This window comes from Haliotis cracherodii, unplaced genomic scaffold (genome assembly GCF_022045235.1).
Source record: "Haliotis cracherodii isolate W230 unplaced genomic scaffold, xgHalCrac1.p SCAF_13, whole genome shotgun sequence".
In the NCBI taxonomy this organism is placed as follows: domain Eukaryota; kingdom Metazoa; phylum Mollusca; class Gastropoda; order Lepetellida; family Haliotidae; genus Haliotis; species Haliotis cracherodii.
Genome location: NW_027266268.1, coordinates 34,046,733 through 34,071,094, shown reverse-complemented (window position 1 = coordinate 34,071,094; position 24,362 = coordinate 34,046,733). Strand labels below are relative to the sequence as shown.

Here is a 24,362-nt window from a genome sequence, read left to right as displayed (position 1 = left end):
TTCAGGATCATGCTATTGAGCTTTAATACCATTCAGGTTCTATACACGTGATTGTGTTACGAAGCACATGTATGGGAGTGCCTAAAGCGAACGTGTGTGCCCATGATACAGTCTACTGTACGTTCTCGTGGTTCAACCGCCTCCGTGGTCTAGTGGTAGAGCGTCCCCCCGGAGAGCGGAAGGTCCGGGGTTCGATCCCCGGCCGCGTGATACCAAAAAAAGTAAGAAGATGGCACTTCTTGTTACCCTGTCTGGCGCTCGGCATTAAGGGGCTAAAACAAGGACTGGTCGGCTTGGAGTCAGTATACTGTGTCTGAGTGGGGTATTCATGTTAAACTTCGGCATGGTATCTCAGTGAACTGGCACTATAAATAGGCATCAGTCTGGACAAGTACAAGCAGCCACACAAACACACACGCGATGGAGAAGTCCAACATTCTGTCAATCTGGAAAGGTTAGCGCCAGTAAATTATTGGAGAGGCTAACACCAGCCTCATCTGTTTCTCGCAGGTTTTGCGACACCCTGTTCATGAGACTACCAAAGATCGAAGCTACTTTTGCAGTTGTAATGTATGGGTGTCACTCGTAGATTTCGCTGTACGTTCTGGCTTGTAAAATGTTCAAGATTTACAGTATCAGGTGAAGCAGTGTTTCAATACGTCGAGTGTTCCCAGGACTCGTTTCCCCAGTGTCCATGACTTTGTCACTGTGCTGTTCACTGCCTTCACTGATCGTTCTTGAAGGATATAAGATATTTGGGGTATGTCTGCGAGTCCCTGAAGATCACATACACTGAAGGGTTACCAATAGTATCCACGGCACTGTCGTACTTTATCTGTGAACGCCTCTCGGGAAGAACCTTCATGTCTTCCTTACCTTTAGTACTATAACCAGCGAGGACGCACACCTGGAAGATGTTCTTGCAACCATTGCCATCGACGGGTGAGTAGAGGTCATGGGCGGAATACTTCGACTCCTTTGCGAAGTAGGTCCCCCATCCATATTTAGTTGCTGGAAGTAGAACCGGGTTCGGGGATATATAGTTCACTATAAAACTTTAAAGTGAGTGAGTGAGTTGGGTTTTACGCCGCTTTTAACAGTATTCCAGTTATATCATGGCGTGTCAGCTTAATGTGGGAGGAAAGCCCGAAGTGATGCAGATCTCAGACGTTTACCACTTCGGTCAAACCCACGAGCACGGGTATAGAAACCTAGAAACATAATTGGGGCGAACCGGGGTTTCTGGCGTGCCAGAGGGACGCAACTCTGCACAGCGAATCGCGGCGCCTTAGACGACTTGGCCGACCGTGCCCCCAAAACTTTAAAGCAATTTGTTATTCCATTGTTAGTACTTGTTTACTCACAGACCATTCGACATTCTAGAAGCACCGGGAAGTTATCATTCAACGATTCAAGATAAAGATTTTTTTTCCATTTCAGGAAGATCCTCATGTATTTATATTCATTTTTTCCACCTCAATAATTGTACTTATTAGGTTGTAAATGTTTAGGGGTACCGTTGGATAGCTTATGTTCAGCGCTTTAGTTTGGTACCCACTCCTTCCGTATTGTTGTTGTAGCTAGTTTGTTATGTGGGTTTTCCTATGTTAGAAAACACACTTTGATCACCTCGGCAGGCAATAGCATTTCCCCTGCTAACCAGGACAGGATGCCCTCTCCGAGTTATATGTATATAACCCTGTGTTTCCTACACACCTGTGGGCCGAGTGCGAAATCGGCACATCCGGAAGCGCTCGTTAATCTCCAACATCATCATCAACACCTGTGGTTGAGTAACCCATTAGAGATAACTGGCATCAAACATATGTGTGAGGTCGAATTCCAGCCCCGTGATTGGCTACGCCATGGTGATGATCTTAGGTCAGATTATGACGGACTACTTTCCTGATTGTAAGTCAAGTTGCACGTGATTTAGTCACCTACGTCTGTGTCGAACATCATCTTTTTTTAGCGTGTAAACCCCCAAGATGCCACGGCGACATATATGTCCATCCTCTTCAACCCTCACTTCGAAGTCGCATAAAATACAAAATACATCACGCACACTAATACACTTCACAATTCTGTGGAAATTCCCTCTTCTTTGATATCATCCACTGTCATTTTAGGCAAAGTAAAATTATTGAAGAATTGATTTTCAAAAATAGAAAATATTAGTGATCACGGATATCTGTTTTTAATCAAATCAATGATCATAATTCTGAAACGTCGCTGATAAGCCTATAATGTCTTGGAAAATACGCAAACACGAACGTTCCGCCATATTGGGCAGTGCTTACAAAATCACTTTCCACGTATGCCGGTTAAGAGACGACCATCAGATCACGTACATTTCAAACTCTGCTACGATACATACACTCTTCAAAAATGTTTTACAATGGGAGAAAACGGGGCATAATTGGCGACATTTGCGTCATCAGATTTGCTAAAATAAAGATGCTAACTGTATTTTAATAACGTGGTCGTTTAATTCCTTGTATTATGTATACGATTTCGTGACAACAGTGAGCTGACACGAAATATTAACGCACATATCACTGTTGAAAATGGGTTGTGTGTCATTGTTTACATTTCACCGATGTGACGACCACTTTCGAGTCTCGAAACAGCTAAAATAATGTTTGCCTTCACTAAAAGTAGCAATCGACATTATTCTCGTGACGCATACATTGCAAGAGCATTGATGAAAATCGTTTATAAACGATTGTTTTAAGCCGTATATGTAAACCTCATATGATGCAAAAGCAAGTTTATCTTGTGTTCCAATAGAATATGAGCAGAAAGGAATTTTACCGAAGACCAGAAATTGATGGATTAGAAAACATTGAAAAACTTTTTTTGTCATGTAACTGTCATGATATCAGCAGACCATATTAGGTGTCACATAGACACCCTAGGTAGTGCAGAGTCGATTGCAAGACAGAAACCTCAGTGCCCTACGCCTCATACTCATTACAAGTCGTTGAATGCTTCTCTGAGGCAAACGGATCCATTTTTCATGAAGTGCGGCTTCAAGTCCAGCGAGATTTTGAAATGGGGGCTCACAATGTCTGATTTTCCGGCCAAGAATGTCCCAGAGATGCTCAATGGGATTAAGATCCGGACTACAGGCCGGCCAAGGAAGAGTGGCTATAGCTTCTTGACGCAAATAAGCCCAAACTGCCCGAGATCTGTGTGGTCTGGCATTGTCGTCCATGTAAACAGGTCTTGTCTGAAGAGGATGGTTGTCAAAATGACTACCACTGGACGAAGAACGGCATCTTGGTATTATTGGCCATTCAGGTTTCCACGAATTGTCACCAGCAGAAGTTTGCAGCCGAAGGAAACACAACCCCATATCATGACAGACCTCCCGCCACATGCTAAGGTCTTCTGGATGTTCCTTGGTGCAAAACGAGTGTTACGTTGCCTCCAAACACGTATTCGACCATCAACAGTTCGAAGCAGCATTCGACAATCGTCAGACCAATGGATCCTTCTCCAGTTGGCCAAGTTCCATCGTCTACAGGCACGATACCATATCAGACGATTCCTCATGTGCCTCAGTCAGTTGAGGACGTTTTACTGGTCTTCTGGCATTATAACAAGCCGCTCTGAGGCGACGCATTACGGTCATCGTCGAGAGTATCTGATGGGTTATCCACTGCAGTCTTAATCTGTTGAAGTGGCAAATAGATTTCATCTGACTATCCTACAAAGACGTCTATCCTCTCTGTTAGAGGTCTTTCTTGGCCTACCAGACCTATGCCTGTCATTGGTTTGACCATGTTTGACAATCAAACGAGTGATAACACTGTGATGACGACCCATTTGTCTTGCAATGGCCCTGCATGACATGCCAGCATTTTTCATGCCTATCACTTGCCATCTTTCAGCGTTCGTTAACTTTCTCCTCACCATGGCTGATTTTCAACCTCTATTGGAAGGGGAATCTCACACAGGAGCAAAATGCAACCACGTGTCTGAAACTTGAATTTCACTATTTATAGGGTGGGGGAAATGCAGCAACACGTAAAGAACACTTTCCTTGTGGTATCTGGACAAATTTGGGTTCATGAAACTATGGAAGCCTAATGCAGTTTTGAGAGATCCGTTCGTCTAAACATTATATACATTGGCTCACGCGTTTTGGAATATCCTTGGGAAGAGTATCTTAACACGAATGATGGAATTAGAAAGATGTACATGACAACGATCAGGTAAATTCAACAGAAATCGTGAAAGATTCCATCCTGTGTGGCCATTGACTGACACAAAATCACGCACAATGACGACGGTAGTTACCTGCGTTTCTGACTTATTCTCTTGGTTGTATTGGAAACCATAAAACAAATGACAGTACGCAGATTGTCTGATTGTTTCTGTTTACTTACATGACACATTTATGTATGCTCCCTCAATCAACGAAAATCCTCCTCTGAGAACCCCTGGGACTATTGTCAGTGAACACGCCAATTTATAAGTCTGTCACCGGTAGTGATGTCATACATTGTAAACATTGTAGTACATATTTGAAAATTTCTGTGAGGTGAAAATTATCAACTCGGCATCCAGCATGTTCTTTGATATTATATATCCTGATAATCCACAGATATGGCGGAAACCTTTTTGTGTAGGGTCATATTATTTATGAGTAGTAAGCAACGCATCGGATGACATCACTCATGGCGTGGTGTTATGTAATAATGCGTCACTGCGATCATGAGAATAAGACAAAATTTGATGATTCGATGCGAAGAAGGTGCGATTTTATTTAAAAGGCTGTGTAAGAAACAGATCACCGCACTCGTGCCTGTCAGATAACATTTATGTTACAACTCGTTTCAGAGTTTTGAAACAACTCGTTATTAGATAAATGGTATCTTACAGACACTCGTGTATTAATCTCTATGTCTTCAATGACAGGGATCGCTAGACCGTTGACGGCTCATCATGCTACGGATGGTCATTCGAAACTCAGGTTTCGTCCGTGTGTAATTGTGGGGCAGTTTAAATCTGGTACTGACTTACTCTGGTGGTAATGAGCTCAACTTATTAGCTAGCGTTTATCATTCAGCGTTTATCCACAAGACTCTTAACAATGACATGTCGCTCACCATTTGCACCTCGGTAGTTCCGGTCGAATCCAAACTTGCTGATCATCTGGGTGTTTTCTTTCTTGGTACCATGCCACAGCATAAGCTCATTTGTGTATTCTGGTTCGTACAAGTTGTCAAACTTCTGCCTCTCCGCGATATACTGCTGATACAGCCATTTGTTCTGTATCCGGACAATCTGTGAATAAAATGAATAAGGCACATTAGTTTCTTCCCAGAAGCTGCTTATCACGTTCACGTGAAACAACCAATCTCAGATCTCAGTCTGTGATTCGTACCCACTATGAGTGAATACAAGCACGACCTAATGATGCAATCCTGCACAGGGTTAAGCCATGCGTCAGACCAATTTGCCCTGTTGAACCGATTGATGTTCGTTTATTTACAGGCCATCCTTATACAGCCTTTTGCCTCCACTACCATTGTAAATTACGAAGCCTTAGGGGTATCTTCCAACACGCCCAAATCCCTGTTTCATACAGCTGTACCTACCTTGACAATGTCACAAGATCCGGCAAAGGTCTCCATGAACTGCCTTTCTACTTCTGCGAACTCTTTACTGCCTCGCATAATCTCAACTTCCATAAAGCTCTCTATTCCCATCAACGTCCACGAGGACGGCAGCTGCTGATTACTTGTGATTTCTGCAACAACATATTTGTAAATTATCGTTTGTTAACAATATCCAAAAATATACCATGTAAACCCAAACGTTCAAAACATGTACAAACAAGTTAAATGTCTTTGGATTTATTCCTTGTCATTATCCAAAATCATTTGTCTAAGTATTTTTCTTCAACAGGTAAAGACCCGTGAAGATTCCGGGGTAGAATAGGTCTTCAGCAACCCATGCATGCCGTTAAAGATGACTATGCTTGTCGTAAAAGGCGACTAACGGGATCGGGTGGTCAGGCTTGATGACTTGGTTGATGCATGTCATCGATCCCAATTGCGTGGATCCATGTTCATGATGTAAATCACTGGATTGTCTGGTCCAGACTAGATTATTTACAGACCGCCGTTATATAGCTGGAATATTGCTGAGTGCGGCGTTAAACAACAAACCAAACCAAACCAAAATCAACAGGTAAACATAAAAAAACACCAATAAATACACATGATTTTGATATTTAGACGTCTTACGATGTGTATTTTTATGACCACAATACTCAGGCATTTTTTGTCACAAATAATATTTTGTGATACAAAATAATTGTTTCCCTTAAACAATGGCCACATTCTTCAACATTAGTGTTTTAGTATACGTCATTGAAACAGAGAGCTTTTTTTATTTATGTAATATAACATTCATTCAAATCAAAATTAAAAGTAGCACAATGTTTAAAGCATTCTTCATCACGTCGAAGGCCCAGGTACGATTTTCGACACAGGTCCAATGTGTGAAGTTAATGTTTTCTGTCCCCAGTCATGATACGGTTGTAAGATTGGACGCAAATCATGTTCTGCTTCATCAAGACAACAGACTTCCATAATTGCTCCTGATATGCTGTAGATGTAATGAATATCATTGTGCGTCCCTCGGAAATAAGTATATTTATTTCTTCATCAATTCTCTCACATTTGTGCATACTGAAAGCACATTTGTGCTTCGTGTAAACCCCCGAGCCTCGTTTATTTACAGTCGTTCATTATATAGTTGCAATATTATATATACTGGGTTTGACTCAAAGCAACAACACACACCAAGACGTACCGCTTCGTGTAAGGATGTACTCGTTCTTTGGTTCCTGTATCAGAGACCAAGAAAAGGATCCTGGAACAAGAGATACACGCCACCTTCTGTCCTTGTCGTCGTTCACAAAACAATATTGCTGACCTTGTTGGTAGGCAGTTTCAATCATCTTGTTGCTCATGGCATCGCAGCTGGATCGTTTGCCCATGCCGCTGTACATCCATCGCACGGAGTTCGGCTGAACTTGATTCTTCTTGGACCCTGCCTCTTCAAGGATTGCAGCTGTCTCTGACCAGGCTTCATTGATGTTTTCCTCGAAACCAAGTATAGTTACCATGTTCTTTGACTGGTCTATGTCTAGTTCTACCGAACAGCGTCGACCCTTCTGTATCAGTTTTGTAAGCTGAGTAAACAATGGGAATGAACGTTGTTTTAAAGAAAAATAAACTAATGGCATCGAAATGAACAATGCTGTGCTAATATTTTAACCATTGACCATATGTGAGGGCAATATAATGTTTTGTGGGCCCAGGAAACGATACTGACCGAGGTTTCAATATATATATAACTGTTTCAGGGGTCAATAAAACATGGCATTGCCCGAATTGTGGTGAATAATTGTTTACTACATTAAAAAAAAAATAATATTGCCATATTGTTTACCATGAAGATGCTGCCTCATAACAGGCTGGTTGGTCGATACTGTACTATGCCAATACCGTAAGGAATAGTAGGATTGATCAAGACATATCTTCTGATATATATGGTATTGGCAAATCGAAATGACATGATCATATCTGCTGGGGAGTAGGCGAGCAGAGCTAATGGATTATAATGTTTGGTGTGATGACATGGAGGCGCACTAGGTCGTTTAAGATCGGCTAAACCACCTCTGTTGGTCAGAAATGCACGAATTCCTCCCGACATGGTTCTGATGAGTCGATCCATATCAGCTTGACCCATGTGGTTCCACTCATCAGAGAGATCAACATCGAGGTCATTGAAAGTTGTGGATGGATTTTGACGTTGACACAATTTTTTTAATCAAATTATCTTTTAACGTCTGGTTAAAAGAAAACAATATGCAATCGCTGTCCGAGGTCACGTGCTCTTGACTGTCACAATGTTGTGTTTGGGAACTTGATTTCTACAAAAATGTTCTTGCCACATAAATCACTAATTTTCATTTCCAGAAATGTGTGTATTTTACTGTAGTTTCTTCTCAAATCAAACATCTCCTACGTTTTTGTGTGTAGTGTATGTCTCTCCTATGAGTCCATTGGCTTAATGATGCAGGACAAAAACACTTTTGACAACTACATCAGGGTGGGTCTCAGGGCAATATTGTGTTTTAAAGAAGGTCTTATCATGTGACCCTGACAAAGAAAATTCATAAGGTGAACGTGCAATAACGTGCTTGGCTCAGTAGACCTATAGTTAAAGGGAGAGAAACTTGAAGAAGAAGGTTGTAATATTTTACAAAATGTCATGCCGTTCATGCAAATGGGTAGCAAATTCCTTCAACCGCACCAAAGTTGTAATACATTATGCTGTCACATTATCACTTCAGTGGACGAATAGAAATCAAATAAACAAACATTAATAACCAGCATGGATTATCAGCAATAATAACATATCAGTGCTTTATTGATTATGTTATTCTTTTCTACAAAGTCTGATTATTACTTGGATCACCTTTAAATTGGATACGAAATTGGCAAGTGTTCTTTTCAAACTCTCAATTCTCTATTTGTTTAGTTATAAGGAAAATGAATTTTCAAAACTCTGAGTCGTTTCACAAAGCGGTCATATGTACAACCGCTGTATGTCTGCGCTAACATATCGGAGTTGAGAGAGTTTTGTATATCCAATTCAGGACTCCAGGTTACCAACGTTTTTCCTACAAGGAAAGAGACATACAGACGGACAGACATATGTGTATTAATGGTAAAATTAAGGCAACAGTTAATAACTTACTTCTTCATCATCTAAATTCGACAAGCGCATGTCTTCCATCGTCCGCTCTTTTGTTTCTTTCAAAAGATCATCTAGATGCTGGCTTATTTCGCTTGTCGCTTTCACATCACCGGTTATAATGAGAGTGGTTTCGGGAGGCGGTTCACCTCTCGGTCCTACAACAGTGAATACAGTTTTGTATTTTCATAGTGCAATATGTTTCTATTAATTTCAAAAGATACGTGTAACTATATCGACAGAAAATTACTTTGTTGAAAATAAGCAAATCAGACAAAGCACATAAAATCATTCCGATACCAGGAATATGTGTGATCATTCTCAAAATAGCTTGAATAGTTTTGGCATCTTTACTCAATGTTGAGGAGAGAACATGATACTAGATAGAATATATAACACACATGATCGATGGAATGTATGTCTTATATTATGCTTCTGATGGCAACATGGCTCCTGTTTTTGAGAGAGGCTCATGGGGCGGGAAGGACTCGGTCTTGCACAGAGGGTCGGCCCTGTGGTCTTCCAGAACATCGGTCCAGGGAGAAGCAATGGTGTCACAGCAGCTCGGTACATTGATCAAGTCTTGAGACCACACGCCATACCTCATTAGGCACGTTGCCGCAACCACTAGTTTCAGCATGATAACGCCTGTGCCCACACTGCGAGAGCAACAAGAGACTTCCTGCAGCAGAATGGCATCAGAACTATGCAGTGGCCTGCACTCAGTCCCAATTTGAATCCCACTGAGCACCAGTGGGACGAGATTCAAAGACGGCTGAATGACATCCAACCAAGGCCGACAACTGCAGCTGAACTGCATCAGGCGTTCCTCAGAGTGTGGGCTCAAGTGCCTATGGCCTTCATCAACCGCCTCATTCATTCCATGTATCGACGTTGCATGGCAGTTACTGCCATTTTCTCAGAGATTAGTGTTGTGTTTCACTTTAAGAACGTTTGACACTTTAATTTCAACCTTGATGATCAGTTATGCCAAGTTTTTATCTTTTTAATATGTCTCAAAGTATGTTTACATTGTTTGGACAAATAAGGTTTCTCATATATCTATCCATGGTGACGTTCCTTTTATTGTTCAGTATAGAAGGTGCATTACACAAAACAAATGGCACTGCTGAGAACTGCTATTTGTTCACTATCATTTTCACACATAAGGATCTCCCTATAACCTGATTTTAAATCAAGTGTACTGAAGTATGATGAATTACCTTATAAGGCCAAAATATCATCAGGATGTGAGATTTGTGACCTTGTTCAATTGTCGAAAATCAACACAGAAGCTATTGGAACCCTCCTTTTTGTCCATAACCACAATAGGAAAACTCTGTACTATGTACTGTGTCCCTCATTCAGTCTTGCTTGACAACGGTATAAGGATCTATACCGAAACGTCGCTTTTAACAGTCTTATAGAAGTTGTTATCCATAAAATTGTGTCTACCTTGTCAATATGAAAATGATTAATAGAAATCAGCATGAGTGTTTTTAACATGGAAAATATCAACTCTTTCCGTTAATCAGAATTTGCCTCACCAATGGCATGGCAAACACTGATTAACTAAGATTTGGTTGAAATTTCCCATATTAAAAAAACACTTGTGATGCATACTCTACTTACACAGTGCACCAAAGTGCATGTAAGATCAGTTCCAAATGTGACGTACCGTTTGATTCCTTTAGATGTCGCTCACTAATGATGTCCCGCATCTTGCTAAAAACTTTCTGGTCAAGAATAGTAAATCGGATGTCAGTGATTTTGTTTTCCTTCACAATATCGGCCACAGTATACAGTTTGATGCCCTCATAGATGTAGTTTGCAACTTGGGATATATCCAGCGTAGAGTTACCTGGCAACACAATTTTATCAAACGTATTGGCGTGAGCTGATGCAACATACCGAATGTTTGGCCTGACTGAAGAACAATACATCATCATATTCCTCGCAACTAAGCAAAATTCGACATTTGATATCGGCAAAAATATTACCACAAAAGTTTGGATTTTTTTATAAATAAAAATATTGTAGAGCACTCATAAAATACTAGTATATACATTCGAGAATGCAGTGTTCAAGAATTCAACGATCTATCAAAAACGGCTTAGGGAAGCAAATCTACACATTGTCGGTACGTCTTTTACATCATTAGTTGTCAAGGTATATGTTATGCTACATATTTAAATACGCTTCTTTCAAACCGGATACGCCATTGGAGGTGAATTGACAATGTCAAACAGCAGGTAGCGGTCGTCCTTGGTTTTTATGCCAAAACAATAACTGCCTACAGGTTTTACCAAATACTATCATTCACTGTTTTAAAAAAAAATGTTTTGGGGTATCAGAATGTTATGCCCTTTTCTTGAAGTGATGATTGATATAAAAAAATCTGTCGCAAACACAAATGGCTTGTCACAAACAGACAGTTAAATAACTAGTCTGTTACCTTGTCCCACTTTTAAGCACGGGAAAACGATGGATCTGGCCCGTTTTTTCCTGGCAATACGTATGCATTCAACAACAGCATTTTGCCATTTGTACTTGAAGAATGCCCCGCATACATGTATCACCATCTTCCATGGCATTGATAAACGGAAACCACGTTCAATAGCCACAGCTCCTTTCTCCTGAAGAACCTGCTCTGAAAGATAGAAGAATCGTATATGAATTATTGTCAAGGTGTGTTTAATATATATATACTATCAAGGACGGTGGGATAGTCTAGTCGTTAAAACAGCGCACGTAACGCTGAAGATATGGGCTCGACTCCACACATATATACAATGTGGGACCTCATATTTGTGTGTCCTCAAACGTGATATTGCTGGATTATTGTTACATAAAACTAAGCTAAAGCCACATCAAACCATAAAGGCGCTACCATCATATTCATTTACATCTACTGGGTGAAAAGTACTCTGTCTCCAAGACCCTAGAGAATAAATTAAGAAAGGAATCCTACTCAAGTCTAGAATGATTTGGCAAGTCTAGATTGCATCGGAAACTGAGCACTGTTCTAGGGTATATTTGGATTATATTCTATATTTTGTAGATGTATATTTTTCAATGAGTATTCTAACTATATTTCTGGGACTAAATATTAGTCTAGTTGAAAAGGACTACCACATAACGCATAAGAAAACGCTTCTCATTAATAAATGCATCAAACTGAATCTTACTGGGGATTACAATCTTCCTACATCGTATGATGTAATGATATAATGATATAATATATGAGTTCTAAACGTCAGAGGAGTGGTCGGGTAGCCTTGTGGTTAAAGCGTTCGCTCGTCACGCCGAAGACACGGGTTCGATTCCCGACATGGGTACAATGTGTGAAGCCCATTTCAGGTGTCCCCCGCCGTGAATTGAATTGCTGGAATATTGCTTAAAGCGGCATAAAACCATACTAACTCATTCTAAACGTCAGCGGGGGCACGGGTGGCCCAGTCGTCTAAGGCGCCGTAATTCGCTGTGCAGCATTGCGTCCTATGGGCACGCCTATGATTTTGAGATCGAATCCCGGTTCACCCTATTGTTTGTAAGTTTGTCAACACCGAATCCGTGCACCTGGATTTCACCAAAGTCGTAAACATCTGGGACGTGCATCACTTCGGGTTTTCCTCGCATATTAAGTTGACACGCCGTGATATAATTGGAATACTCTTCACAATTGCGTTAAATCGAACTCACTCCTCAACAACCAGCAACCCATGCTTGCCGTAAAATGTGACTATTCTTGTCATAAAAGGCGAGGTCAGGCTCGCTGACTTGGTTGATGCATGTCATTGATCCACCTTGCGTGGATCCAAATTGCGTGGATCGATGCCGATGATATTAATCACTGGATTGTCTGGTCCAGACTTGGTTATTTTCAGACCGCTGTCATATAGCTGGAATATTGCTGAGTGCGGCGTTAAACCACAAACCATCAACCATCTAAACGCGATCAGATGGCTTGGAAAATCCAATTACTATAACGAGTTGAAGGAAACATACACCTGTATTGTCATATACGTGTATCCCATATCCTTTGGAAGTATCAACACAGAACATTGATCACATTTTAGGATACCTTGCATACCCGTAGACATGTTACAAGATCACTACATGGTTATCCAGACGATGTAGCATGATAACCATGTAGTGATCTTGTGTAACATGATAGCACATCGTGCACAGAAGCAGAGACAACAATTGAAACGGTGAGTGAGTTCAAATCAAACGTCGCATCGGAATTTTTTCAGCCATATAGCGACAAGAACAATACTAGCCAATATTAAAAAATTGTCAGCAATGAGTTAAGCCAACTCATTGCTTACAATTGTTTTAATTTAATATAATATTGGCCAGTATTGTTCACAACCACCAGTGGCTAAAGTGATGACGTAAATCCTGCTGGGGTATCATGCAGGAAGTCGGGGTACTGTAAGTCCCCATAATCCCCAGCGAGGTGGCGGTTTGGCAGTGGCTGTGGTCATGGATCACTTTCAACACACGTACAAATATATATTCGCTTGCAGGATCTGTATTTCAATAGGAGAATATCACCATGTGAACAAAAGGGACATTGGTCTCTGGGAAAATATATTTACAAACACGTGACTATTTATATGGAAATATATAGTAAGCGGTGCTTAATTATTTCCAGATGAATGTACATATAAATAGTAATCTGCTTACTCTGAGCTTGACTATTTTGCTTGAACCTGCCACCGCATTTGTCCACGAGTTCCTTGGACAAATAGCCTGAAAAGACGACGTAAACAATATACGAGGATGGTGAAGAAACAGAGCCCTATGCCTATTACACGAAAGCAAACAAACGATGATGATGATGATGATGATGATGATAAACATATTTCTACTCAGCATTTCATGTTTTCAGAAACACATCGAATCAAATAGCGACAAACATTCCATAACGTAAATTTGTAACTCAACTACAATTTAGAAGTGGATACGTCATACATGTAAGCATATGACAAAAACAAACATTACATTATATTATATTATATTATTTAACGCCGCACTCAGCAATATTCCAGCTCTATGAAGGTGGTCTGTAAATAATCGAGTCTGGACCAGATAATCCCGTGATTGACATCATGAGCATCGATCCACGCAATTGGGACACGATGACATGCATCATCCAAGTCAGAGAGCCTGACCACCTTATCCCGTTAGTCGCCTTTTACGACAAGCATAGTCACCTTTTACGGCAAGCATGGGTTGCTTAAGACCTATTCTACCCCGGAAGTTTCTTAAGTAGCTGACTCAGCATAGATAATAATATGACCAACCATCCAATTGCATGTCGTAGTCCACATTGTTCACTACAGCGTCCACCTTCTCCTGTGACCCGCAGCCTTGTTTTATTGTCACCTTGGCAAATGAGACCTCGAATTCTGTAAAAAAATAAAAGTGTTCTGTAATTACCTATAGCGATACATAGTACGGATTAATCAATAATGAATGCAGACCAATGTTGCAAATATATTTCGGTTTGCAAACAAGATCGTGGAGATTGCGAGCTTTCCTGCTTAAGGGGGTTCGTATTAACTAGGTATTTAGCTTCATCAGGAATTCCAGGACGAACCTGCTGTGCCGTGTGCTTAATCATTCTATTTAAAACATGTATAGTTTTCCCGAGTTTGTCAAAATGAAAGCACATTTCTTCCAAGTATACTGAGAAAACAATATGTCAGATGCTGGACAATCATCTATGATGGGGGTAAGACATTGAACGCTGCACTCAGCAATATTCCAGCTATATGATACCGGTCTGTAAATATTCGAGTCCCGATCAGACAATTCAGTGACTGACATCATGGGCATCGATCCACGCAATTGGGATACGATGTCATGCATCAACCAAGTCAGCGAGCCTGACCACCCGATCCCGTTAGTTGCCTCTTACGACAAGCAAAGTCGCCTTTTATGGCAAACATGGGTTCCTGAAGACCTATTCTATCCGAGATCTTCACGGGTCGATGTTCACCTAGTCTCTCTGTTTGATGGTGATTAATAAACACAAGCTTATGATATTATCATAGGAAAGGGATTTCTTATGATTATAGAAATGTATTTCTTTTCGCTTTTATTTTTATTCATCAGATTTTAGTGAATTGGTAACACGTGTATTCATTCAAATAATTGCAATAAAGGTTATGTAGATGATTAACTTACCATATGCAGAATGCTGATGATTCAACACCTGACGAAAAACAGAACAAACCAAGAACACACTTAACATGCAACATTCACGTTTTAATTTTGAAATGATTATAAGACTTAGAGAATGCATTCATTACTCATACAGATATTCGAACACCCTGTGGCAATTCCGGGGAAGAGCAGATTTTCAATACCTCATTCCTGTTGTAAGGTTGCTTGGTTTGTTGCTTAACGCCGCACTCAGCAATATTCCAGCTATATGACGGCGGTCTGCAAATAATCGAGTCTGGACCAGACAATCCAGTGATTCATATCATTATCATCGATCCAAGCAATTGGGATTCGATGACATGCAGTCGTTAGTCGCCTTTAACGACAAGCATAGTCGCCTTTTAGGCCAAGCATAGTCACCTTTTATGGCAACTCGCCGAGGGACGATAATCCCTACATAGTTACTCATTGCAAACACTGTAGAAATATGTGTCACAACATACAAACCAACCCTCGGCGAATAGAGTAATGTTCAAGCTCTCTCGCCAAAGACTGAGACTTATAAAGGCCGCTGCCTCCAACTTCCTCAAGGCAAAGGTGTAAATTACATTAATTTCTGAAGAATTATGCACACTTACTTTTAAATTCTCTTTGTCTTGAGGATGAACAACGATGATGATATTTAGTGTGGACCTTTTAGGATGGTTGTAGATGGTATTGAGCATCAGTTTGGCGGAGACTTCAGGTGGGTAGGCGAGTGATCCCGTTCCAAACACAGGGAACACTATGGAGGTGAAGCCCTTCTGAACCATCTTGTTCAAGCAACATGTGACCACCGATTTCAACATCGTCTTCTAGAAACATAAATACTGCTAGTTCGAACATTTTGGAAGTGAGCGAGTAGGGTTGTAGCAATATAGGTTAGCTTTACCTGTCCGTATACCCAAAAGGGGAACTGAGTCTAGGTCTTCGTCGTGACGGATCACCACTTTTACCATTCAACTTCCTAAACGATTGGAGAGTTTGTAAACTTCGACGAGAGAGTGCTATAATAAGATTACTTTTCTATAACAAAATGCATTTCCGCATTTTAAAATTCATGCTTTAAATATTAGGAGGGTACATTTACTTGTGACTCGTTAAGATTCCGGGGTAGAATAGGTCTTCAGCAACCCAAACTTGTCGTAAAAGGCGACTAACGGGATCGGGTGATCAGGCTCACTGAATTGGTTGATACATGTCATCGATCCCAATTGCGTCGATCGATGCAGATGATGTCAATTACTGAATTGTCTGGTCCAGACTCGATTATTTTACAGGCCGCCGTCATATAGCTGGAATATTGCTGAGTGCGGCGTTAAACAACAAACAAACAAACAAAACATTTACCTGTGTGTCTGAAGCCCGTTTGTCCCATGGTAAAATACAGCAATGAAACACCCGTTTGCATTTCAACCTTGCCGGGGGCGTGTCAGCAACTTCACCTCCATGTATTCCGTTCGGGTAGTCCTGTCTACAGTGAGATTGTAGATCTGGGCCGGCAGCTCTCGACATGGCTTTCGCAACAGCCCCATGGTTCAGATCAAGGTTGTAGGCAGCACTGTTGACAAGTACATCAGCCTGGAGGATATTATTAATATCATCATCATCATCATCATCATCATCAATATTATCATGTTAAAGATTAAAATAAATGAATGCAGCAAAGAGGGTTTGGGTGATCCTGGCACAGTCACGCTGGTTAGGCTCATCATCAGATCAGGGTCCTTGACCCTCAGCCCACACAGCGAATACGACTTCTCTCAAGAAGCGCCGCCTGGTCGAACCCACCAACTATTCGGAGAATGAGAGGACACCACTACACTACTGACTTCTGCATTGCCCCGATTGTCAGAAGGGGTGTTGTCCTGGCAGCAAACCCGGGTACTTTCCTAATGTCAGTCAACAGATTGGGAAGGTACCAAACCTAAGGTACCGAGAACAATTGGGGAGTCGGACAACTTGGTACTTGGGATGCAAGCGTGACATATTTGCCATTTTTGTCCTGAAGCTGATCAATCACAGTTGTGTCAAAGGGGACAGAGAATTCAATGATGTAAATAATTCATTGGCTTTATCAAAAAGGACAAGGCCAGGGTTTTTTCTAATACGGATACGGACCTATTCCAATTAATTGAAAGAATCGAGCCTTAGCTCAAAAATACCACCATTAAAGACTTTCCTGTATGTAACTTTGACATTTAATCATTTCATATGGAATGGAATGAAATGCCAGAATCCATTCAAAATATAGTTAGATAACTGGACCAATAATTGATTGTACATATACCTCCATATTCTCTATTGTGCCTTCAACGATGTTTACCTGTCCAGTTTCCATTGCTGAAACATATCAAATCAGATACACTGCATACGTATTTAAAAGTGCTGACTAAGATATTTTCAATTGCAAATCAAACATATGATAAAATCAACTGATAGGTATAGTTTCTTTTGCTCATCAGTGTAGTTCCATTGGATAATTGCGCCAATTCAGCTTTGGGAGTTTGTTATCGCCTCTCATGGATAAAATATCGCTATCTTCAATTGGAAATCAAACACATGATAAAATCAACTTCGCGCTGCTTTGTTTTGCTCCTCAGTCAATACTTGCCAGAACAATTATTTCATCAATGGTTTTATGAATATTCATTTGTACCCGAAGATACGTTCAGAAGGAGAACATACCTGTTGATTCGGTAGGGACTGATTCAACTGTAAAACCTTGCTTCTGTATATCGCTTAAATACTTCAAAACGCGATCAGAGTTGGCAAAAGTACTTTTGACAGATTTCCTCATGGTACATGAATGCTGTCGCCGGAAGGTTATACGCTGCTCCGTGTTCTCCGCGTCGTTAGATGCCTGCTTGTTCCAAAGTACCATATATTAGAATTTTTTTATCATGGTAGGTGACATATTTTTAATTATTATTTTTTTAAAAATATTTGTTATTTTTTTTTTAAGTACATACATGTATATCGACTAACGCGATCGGGTGGTCAGGCTCGCTGACTTGGTTGATGCATGTCATCGATTCCAGTTGTTTGGATCGATGATCATGATATCAATCCCTGGTTTGTACTCGATTACAGACCGCCGTCATATAGCTGGAATATTGCTGAATGCGTCGTTAAACAAGAAACAAACAAACAAAACAAAATCGCAACTTAGATCGTCAATAGTCTATTTAGAAAAAAATCGATGTTTGGTGATTAAAAGTACTTCCTGCTACGTGACCTGCCACGTGACCTCATCAGTGTTTTATCTGATCGTGATATCAAGTTTACCGGATTGGTATATCGGATTGGCCATGCTCTTGCACGTATACACTTTAGGCTGTATTTCAGCAACATCAGGGACTAAGTCACAATGTTATTCATGTGTACACTTTAGGCTATCAATATTTGGCACTATCTAATTCCATCAATTGTTGATTTACATCTAAATTTAAGGTGAAATGGGATTTAACGTCGCGTACAAGATTACTGCACTTATATAGCAATGAGCATGCACGTGTGTGTGGATGCTTGTTCTAATGCCGATTTTATTGTGCTAGCACTGAGATACCATGCCGCAGTTTAACATGAATACCCCACTCAGACACAGTATACTGACTCTGAGCCGATCAGTCCTTGTTTTAGCCTCTTAATGCCGAGCGCCAGACAAGGTAATAACAATTACCATCTCTTAACGTCTTTTGGTATGAGGCGGCCGGAGATGGAACCCCCGACCCTCCGCTCTTCAAAGTTTTTGAATGGGGTTTACGCCGCTTTTAGCAAAAATTCAGCAACATCACACGCTGGACACATGGGTTTTAACCATTGTACCCATGTGGATAATGGGACCCAGTTATTGGCGTGGCAAACCCTTACCCTAACGCTTTAACTGGAAGCTTCTGCCAACGCCGAATGTGTCAAACATACCCATTTTCATTTTGTTTGTTTGTTTTTTGTTTAACGCCACACTCAGCAATATTCCAGCTACATGACGGCGGTCGGTAAATAATCGAGTCTGGACCAGACAATGCAGTGATTGACATCATAAGCATCGATCCACGCAATTGGGATACGATGACATGCTTTAACCAAGTCAGCGAGCATAACCATCTTAATCCGTTAGTCGCCTCTTACGACAAGCATAGTCGTCTTTTACGGCAAACATTGTGGGTTGGTGAAGACCCATTCTTCTCCGGATTTTCATGGGTCGAAACAGACCTATAGATTATGTTTTCTCTGTTACTAATATCACCAAATGATTTTTATGCTTCAGTGATGGTAACTTGACTTTGAATCCACATAGTGAAATCCGCTAACCAGACAGCTTACCGAGGACATTCTTCGCTCTATACTGGATGGTGACGGGACACACGCTGAAATGTAATGTGAGTGACTTAGCGACTGAATGCTGCTTTACGATAGCAATGCTTTATTACGAATAATGATCAAGGCAAAGCAATGGTAAATAGCAAACTAGCGACCGACGCCGTCACGGGGACACAACCATAAGGTACCCGAGACTTACACTCTTAAAAAAAAGAAACGCACAGGTAGTATGTGGTTCATTGTACCTGGCTACATGAAACATTCGGTATATAAATTGGATATATATTTTTGGAAAATGTTGGTGGCCTGATATTCGACAAACGGTGGGTCAAAACGCAGCTATTGTCGATTTGCAATGTCTTAAACGGCATTGTTTTCACACTTGTTCAAAAAGGTTATGGAGGAAAATAGTATAGCAAAATGCACGTGCAGGTTATGGCATTCGTAACTCGTGGTAGTGGCAATAAAAAGGCAAGCTTAAGCCAATACTTTGTCATTCAATTGTCAACACTGCTATGCTTGTCGTAAAAGGCGACTAACGGGATCGGGATATCGGACCAGACTGCCAGGAACCATCTTGGCGAGGCTGAATTCGGACCCAAAAGACCAGTACAGTCCCTGTTTTGCAACTGATCCATCGACAGCAACACTTGCGTTGGTGCCATACGTTACAGCCTTAGAATTTGAAAAACGGGAGACGATTTCGGTTTAGCGATGATTCACGATTTCTTCTTCACCGGCTAGATGGAAGACAGAATGGTTATCGTCGTCGAAATGAGCGTTTTGCCCCACAGTGTGTACGTGAATTCGACAATTTCGGTGCCGGTAGTGTCATGGTCTGGGAGCCATATCCTTCACCAGGAGATCTGACTTGGTTGTGGTTCAGGGAAATTTGACAGCGAATCGCTACATGAATCAAATTTCTTCAACCACACCTTCTTCCAATCATTGACCGCCAGCGGGAGCTGTTTCAACAGAACAACGCTCCACCGCAGCTCGTGTCACGGTAGACTACCTACATAATGCAAACATCAACGTTTTGCCCTGGCCGTCGAGATCTCCAGATCTCAACCCAATCGAACACATCTGGGATGAACTCGATCGACGTGTACGTCAACGTCAGAACACATCGCAGACACTCCCACAACTGGATAACGTGTAAGAAGCAAAATGGCGCAGAATTCCACAGGACAGAATTCGTACACTTATCCAGTCATTGGCGAGGAGTTGCAGAGCCGTGATTGCTGCCCGGGGCGGTCACACGAGATACTGAGTTCAGCGCAACCTTGTGGCCTTATATGACACGACAATGAACAGTTTTCAATGCATTTGTACAACGACATGTGACTATCGAGCAACAAAATTTCATATTTGTATCTATGATATTAAGTTAAATATATCGACTTTATCAGGTACAATGAAGATACTAAAAATCTACCTGTGCGCCGTTATACAAAACTCACTCGATCAATCAAAAGGCAAGATTACCGGTATTTTCTGCAGCATTGGAACTTGGGGAGAGAGAGGGGCTTCGCGGCAGCCTTGCTGCGCCATCTCTTGGTCGCTCCATGCCAAGGAAACTCACCTGTACAAGGAAGACAAAACAACTGATTTATCCCACGGGCGGAGATCAAGAGGTGACATGGTTTACAACGACCAAACAACCATGATGTTAGAATTCCATTCCGCCATCTTCAGATTGTTGTGTGAATTTCATTGCAGCTTGAACATTATCGTCAGACAGTCAGTATCATTCACCAAGAGGTTGGTTTCACCAGAATGGTATGTTTACCACCTGTGTCAATGTGGACTTTCCTCCCACAGTAAGCTGACACGATGTGATATAACTAACGTTCAGTGTGAAGCAACGTTAAACCAAACGCAAACGACATACATGACGACGTATGTGTATATACCTCTGGACTGGTTATTGTTAAGCTGGTCCACTACTCTATGTCACTTTACATGTAACTGTTTGTGGATGTCGTGTCCGGGATATAAAGGATGATAAGTAAGATAACAAATACATACAGAGAAGTGATGTAATCATTATATTTCCAATGCTTATGTAAGCTTCCGAGCATTTATTCCGGGCGCTATATGTTGATAATGTATAAGGTAAATGTTAAAATTGTTTGAATATATCAAATCGCGAATATGTCCTCCATTAGGAGTCCCTTGGCGTGCACGGGTACAAGCGATAGCCCATTCACTGAGCTCTCTGTACAACAAATGTGCATGCACAGAGCTAAATAACGCGACATTAAACCCCAATTCACCTCACCTATTTCTTCAGTTATAGAGGGGCCGTCGGGTAGCCTAGTGGTTAAAGCGTTCGCTCGTCACGCCGGAGACCCGAGTTCGAATCCCGACATGGGTACAATGTGTGAAGCCCATTTCTGGTGTCCCCCGGCGTGATATTGCTGGAATATTGCTAAAAGCGGCGTAAAACCAAACTCACTCACTCAATTCAGTAATAGAGCGATAGCTGAAGCTGTATTGTCAGTTTGTTTGTGATTGTGTAAAACCACAAACTTGTATCCAGGTATACCCACATGTCATTTGTAGTTTGAGCGACTAACCAAACATCTGTAGTGTACAAATTTGCCAAACGTTCATGTCACGATGGTTCATATGTTATATATATATATATATATATATATATATATATATATATATATATCTCGTGTGACCGCCCCGGGAAGCAATCACGGCTCTGCATCTCCTCAGCACTGACTGGATACGAATTCTGTCCTGTGGAATTATGCGCCATTCTGCTTGTAACACGTTAGCAAGTTGTGGGAGTGTCTGCGATGTGTTCTGACGTTGACGTACACGTCGATCGAGTTCATCCCAGATGTTTTCGATTGGGTTGAGATCTGGAGATCTCGACGGCCAGGGCAAAACGTTGATGTTTGCATTATGTAGGTAGTCTACCGTGACACGAGCTGCGGTGGAGCGTTGTTCTGTTGAAACAGCTCCATATGGCGGTCAATGATTGGAAGAAGGTGTGGTTGAAGAATTTGATTCATGTAGCGATTCGCTGTCAAATTTCTCTGAACCACAACCAAGTCAGATCTCCTGGTGAAGGATATGGCTCCCACACCATGACACTACCGGCACCGAAATTGTCGAATTCACGTACACACTGTTAGGCAAAACGCTCATTTCGACGACGATAAACATGCTGTAGAAGGTGTGGTTGAAGAATTTGATTCATGTAGCGATTTGCTGTTGTATTTGAGGCTAAGCAGTAGATGCCATGGTTACGATTCCCAATTTGAATCAATATGTTAACCCAGAACTCGTGCGAAAAAGAACTTAGTGTGAACGCAACAAGGGGTATACAATCATCAGATGTTTAACACGTTTACAAATCAGTACAAATTACTGGACAGCAATTACAATGGCAGTACACAATATCAAAACAAAATATAATATGATGGCGGTGGTCAGTATCAAATACAAAATTTGATGATAGGAAGAGCAAACCTCAAACTTGGTTTCGATGCGATGAAATGCGTGAGAGATACGTAGACACGCTATTGTCCCCTTATATAGTCTGGAAGGCTCCACATAGTGCCCCCGCAACATAGAATATTACTATACTATAGGACATACTATCACCGTCCGCGGTGAGTATGTAAATAGACAGCCATCCCCCAAAGTAATTAATGTTTCACCTTCTGCATGAACTATTCCATAGGTTTGATGACCTCAACCAATGATGCAGGATCGGATTCCAGATTCGTCCTGAGTATGTTTCTAGACATGTCAGCGTCCTACCCGTGCTCGTGAGTTTCACCCAGGTGGTCAACGTCTAGAAGCTGACACAGGCTGCTTGGCAATCCCACACACCGGGACTTTAATAGTGTTCACAGCCGCGTTAAAGGACAAACAAAGTCAAAAAAGCAACTTTGCAGATTTTAATACTTTAGGGCATACTGAATCACTAATGCTTAACCAAAAAATAGACAATAAAAACGACAGGCGAAATCGTCACCAAAACGAAAAATTCCGCCACTGAGGGTACTCATCTTACTGGGATTAAAACGGGTTCCGGGTGTTTGATGCGCTGTGGAAATTCAACGATCATGACTATCGGGCCGACGACCCGTCTGCCTGCTTTTATCTTAGATTTTTTTTTATACATTATGTCTTTTTCTGTCTGCTCATCCATTTGATTACTGTGTCCGCTATTTTTGTCACCTTAGTAACAACATTTAGAGTTGCCTCCAGTTGTTTACTCGGGGGATTAATTGTGTGGAATATGGCTGAGTGCAGCTGGTGTTTTATTTACAAAGAGGATGTTAGTAATAAAACGCTAGTTAACGATTGTTAATTGTTATTTTAATTATTCACCATGTCACGATCAAAGTACATTTCACACATTCAACAAAATATGCCAAATTTCTTTTTGTAGGATTAACAGAAATAGCAGAAAGCCATCACTTGTCCTTTAAACAAAACTCATTCATTCACACACCAATGACGCCAGAGGTATTCTCGTCACTGGTAAGAACACGCATAATTTGTCACACATTTGATTCTTCCCTTGATTGTCCACTGCACATAAATGAGAAAATAATTTCTCAATCTTCGTATTCTTACAATAAATGTATCAATGACAACTGATTGTGTAGTAATTTAAGGAAGTTATTCGTGTGCCTTTTGCAATTTTGCATGCCATGCGTTTTTATAGTGTCTTTACCTGTAGGTATCCCAATTGTAACTAGTTATTGTATTACAGACATACGGCATCCTTGATACAATGTATACTGGACATAAAAAGTTAGGGACCAGGAACCTTTTCGGTGGTTTTTTTTAATGAAGTCTGAGCACACACTTTCATAAAAAATATCCCCCAAATACGTTTTTGTTCAGTATATAAAGATTGATTGATACATTTACAGTGGGCCGCCATACTGATGTCTACATGTGACATCGCGATAACGATTGTGTATTAGGAATGTTGAGCATAACTACCGCCACATACTATCTGCTGTTGGAAATCACAAGCTCGTGAAAACGAAGGCACT

The 24,362-nt window shown here is 41.0% G+C and overlaps 1 protein-coding gene across 1 annotated transcript; it reads right to left on the bottom strand.

The window, feature by feature from the left end:
- Positions 1 to 724: 724 nt before the first annotated feature.
- Positions 725 to 20,893, bottom strand: LOC139458635 (protein mono-ADP-ribosyltransferase PARP14-like). Its single transcript, XM_071240058.1, has 16 exons — positions 20,812 to 20,893; positions 19,327 to 19,370; positions 17,689 to 17,863; positions 17,291 to 17,343; positions 16,351 to 16,581; positions 15,600 to 15,815; positions 14,983 to 15,010; positions 14,097 to 14,201; positions 13,477 to 13,542; positions 11,240 to 11,434; positions 10,463 to 10,645; positions 8,788 to 8,942; positions 6,832 to 7,213; positions 5,610 to 5,761; positions 5,118 to 5,295; positions 725 to 1,011 (listed from the first exon to the last, which is right to left on the bottom strand). The coding sequence occupies exons 1-16, from the start codon at positions 20,891 to 20,893 to the stop codon at positions 725 to 727; spliced, it is 2,532 nt and encodes an 843-aa protein (XP_071096159.1).
- Between the last annotated feature and the right edge of the window lie 3,469 nt (positions 20,894 to 24,362).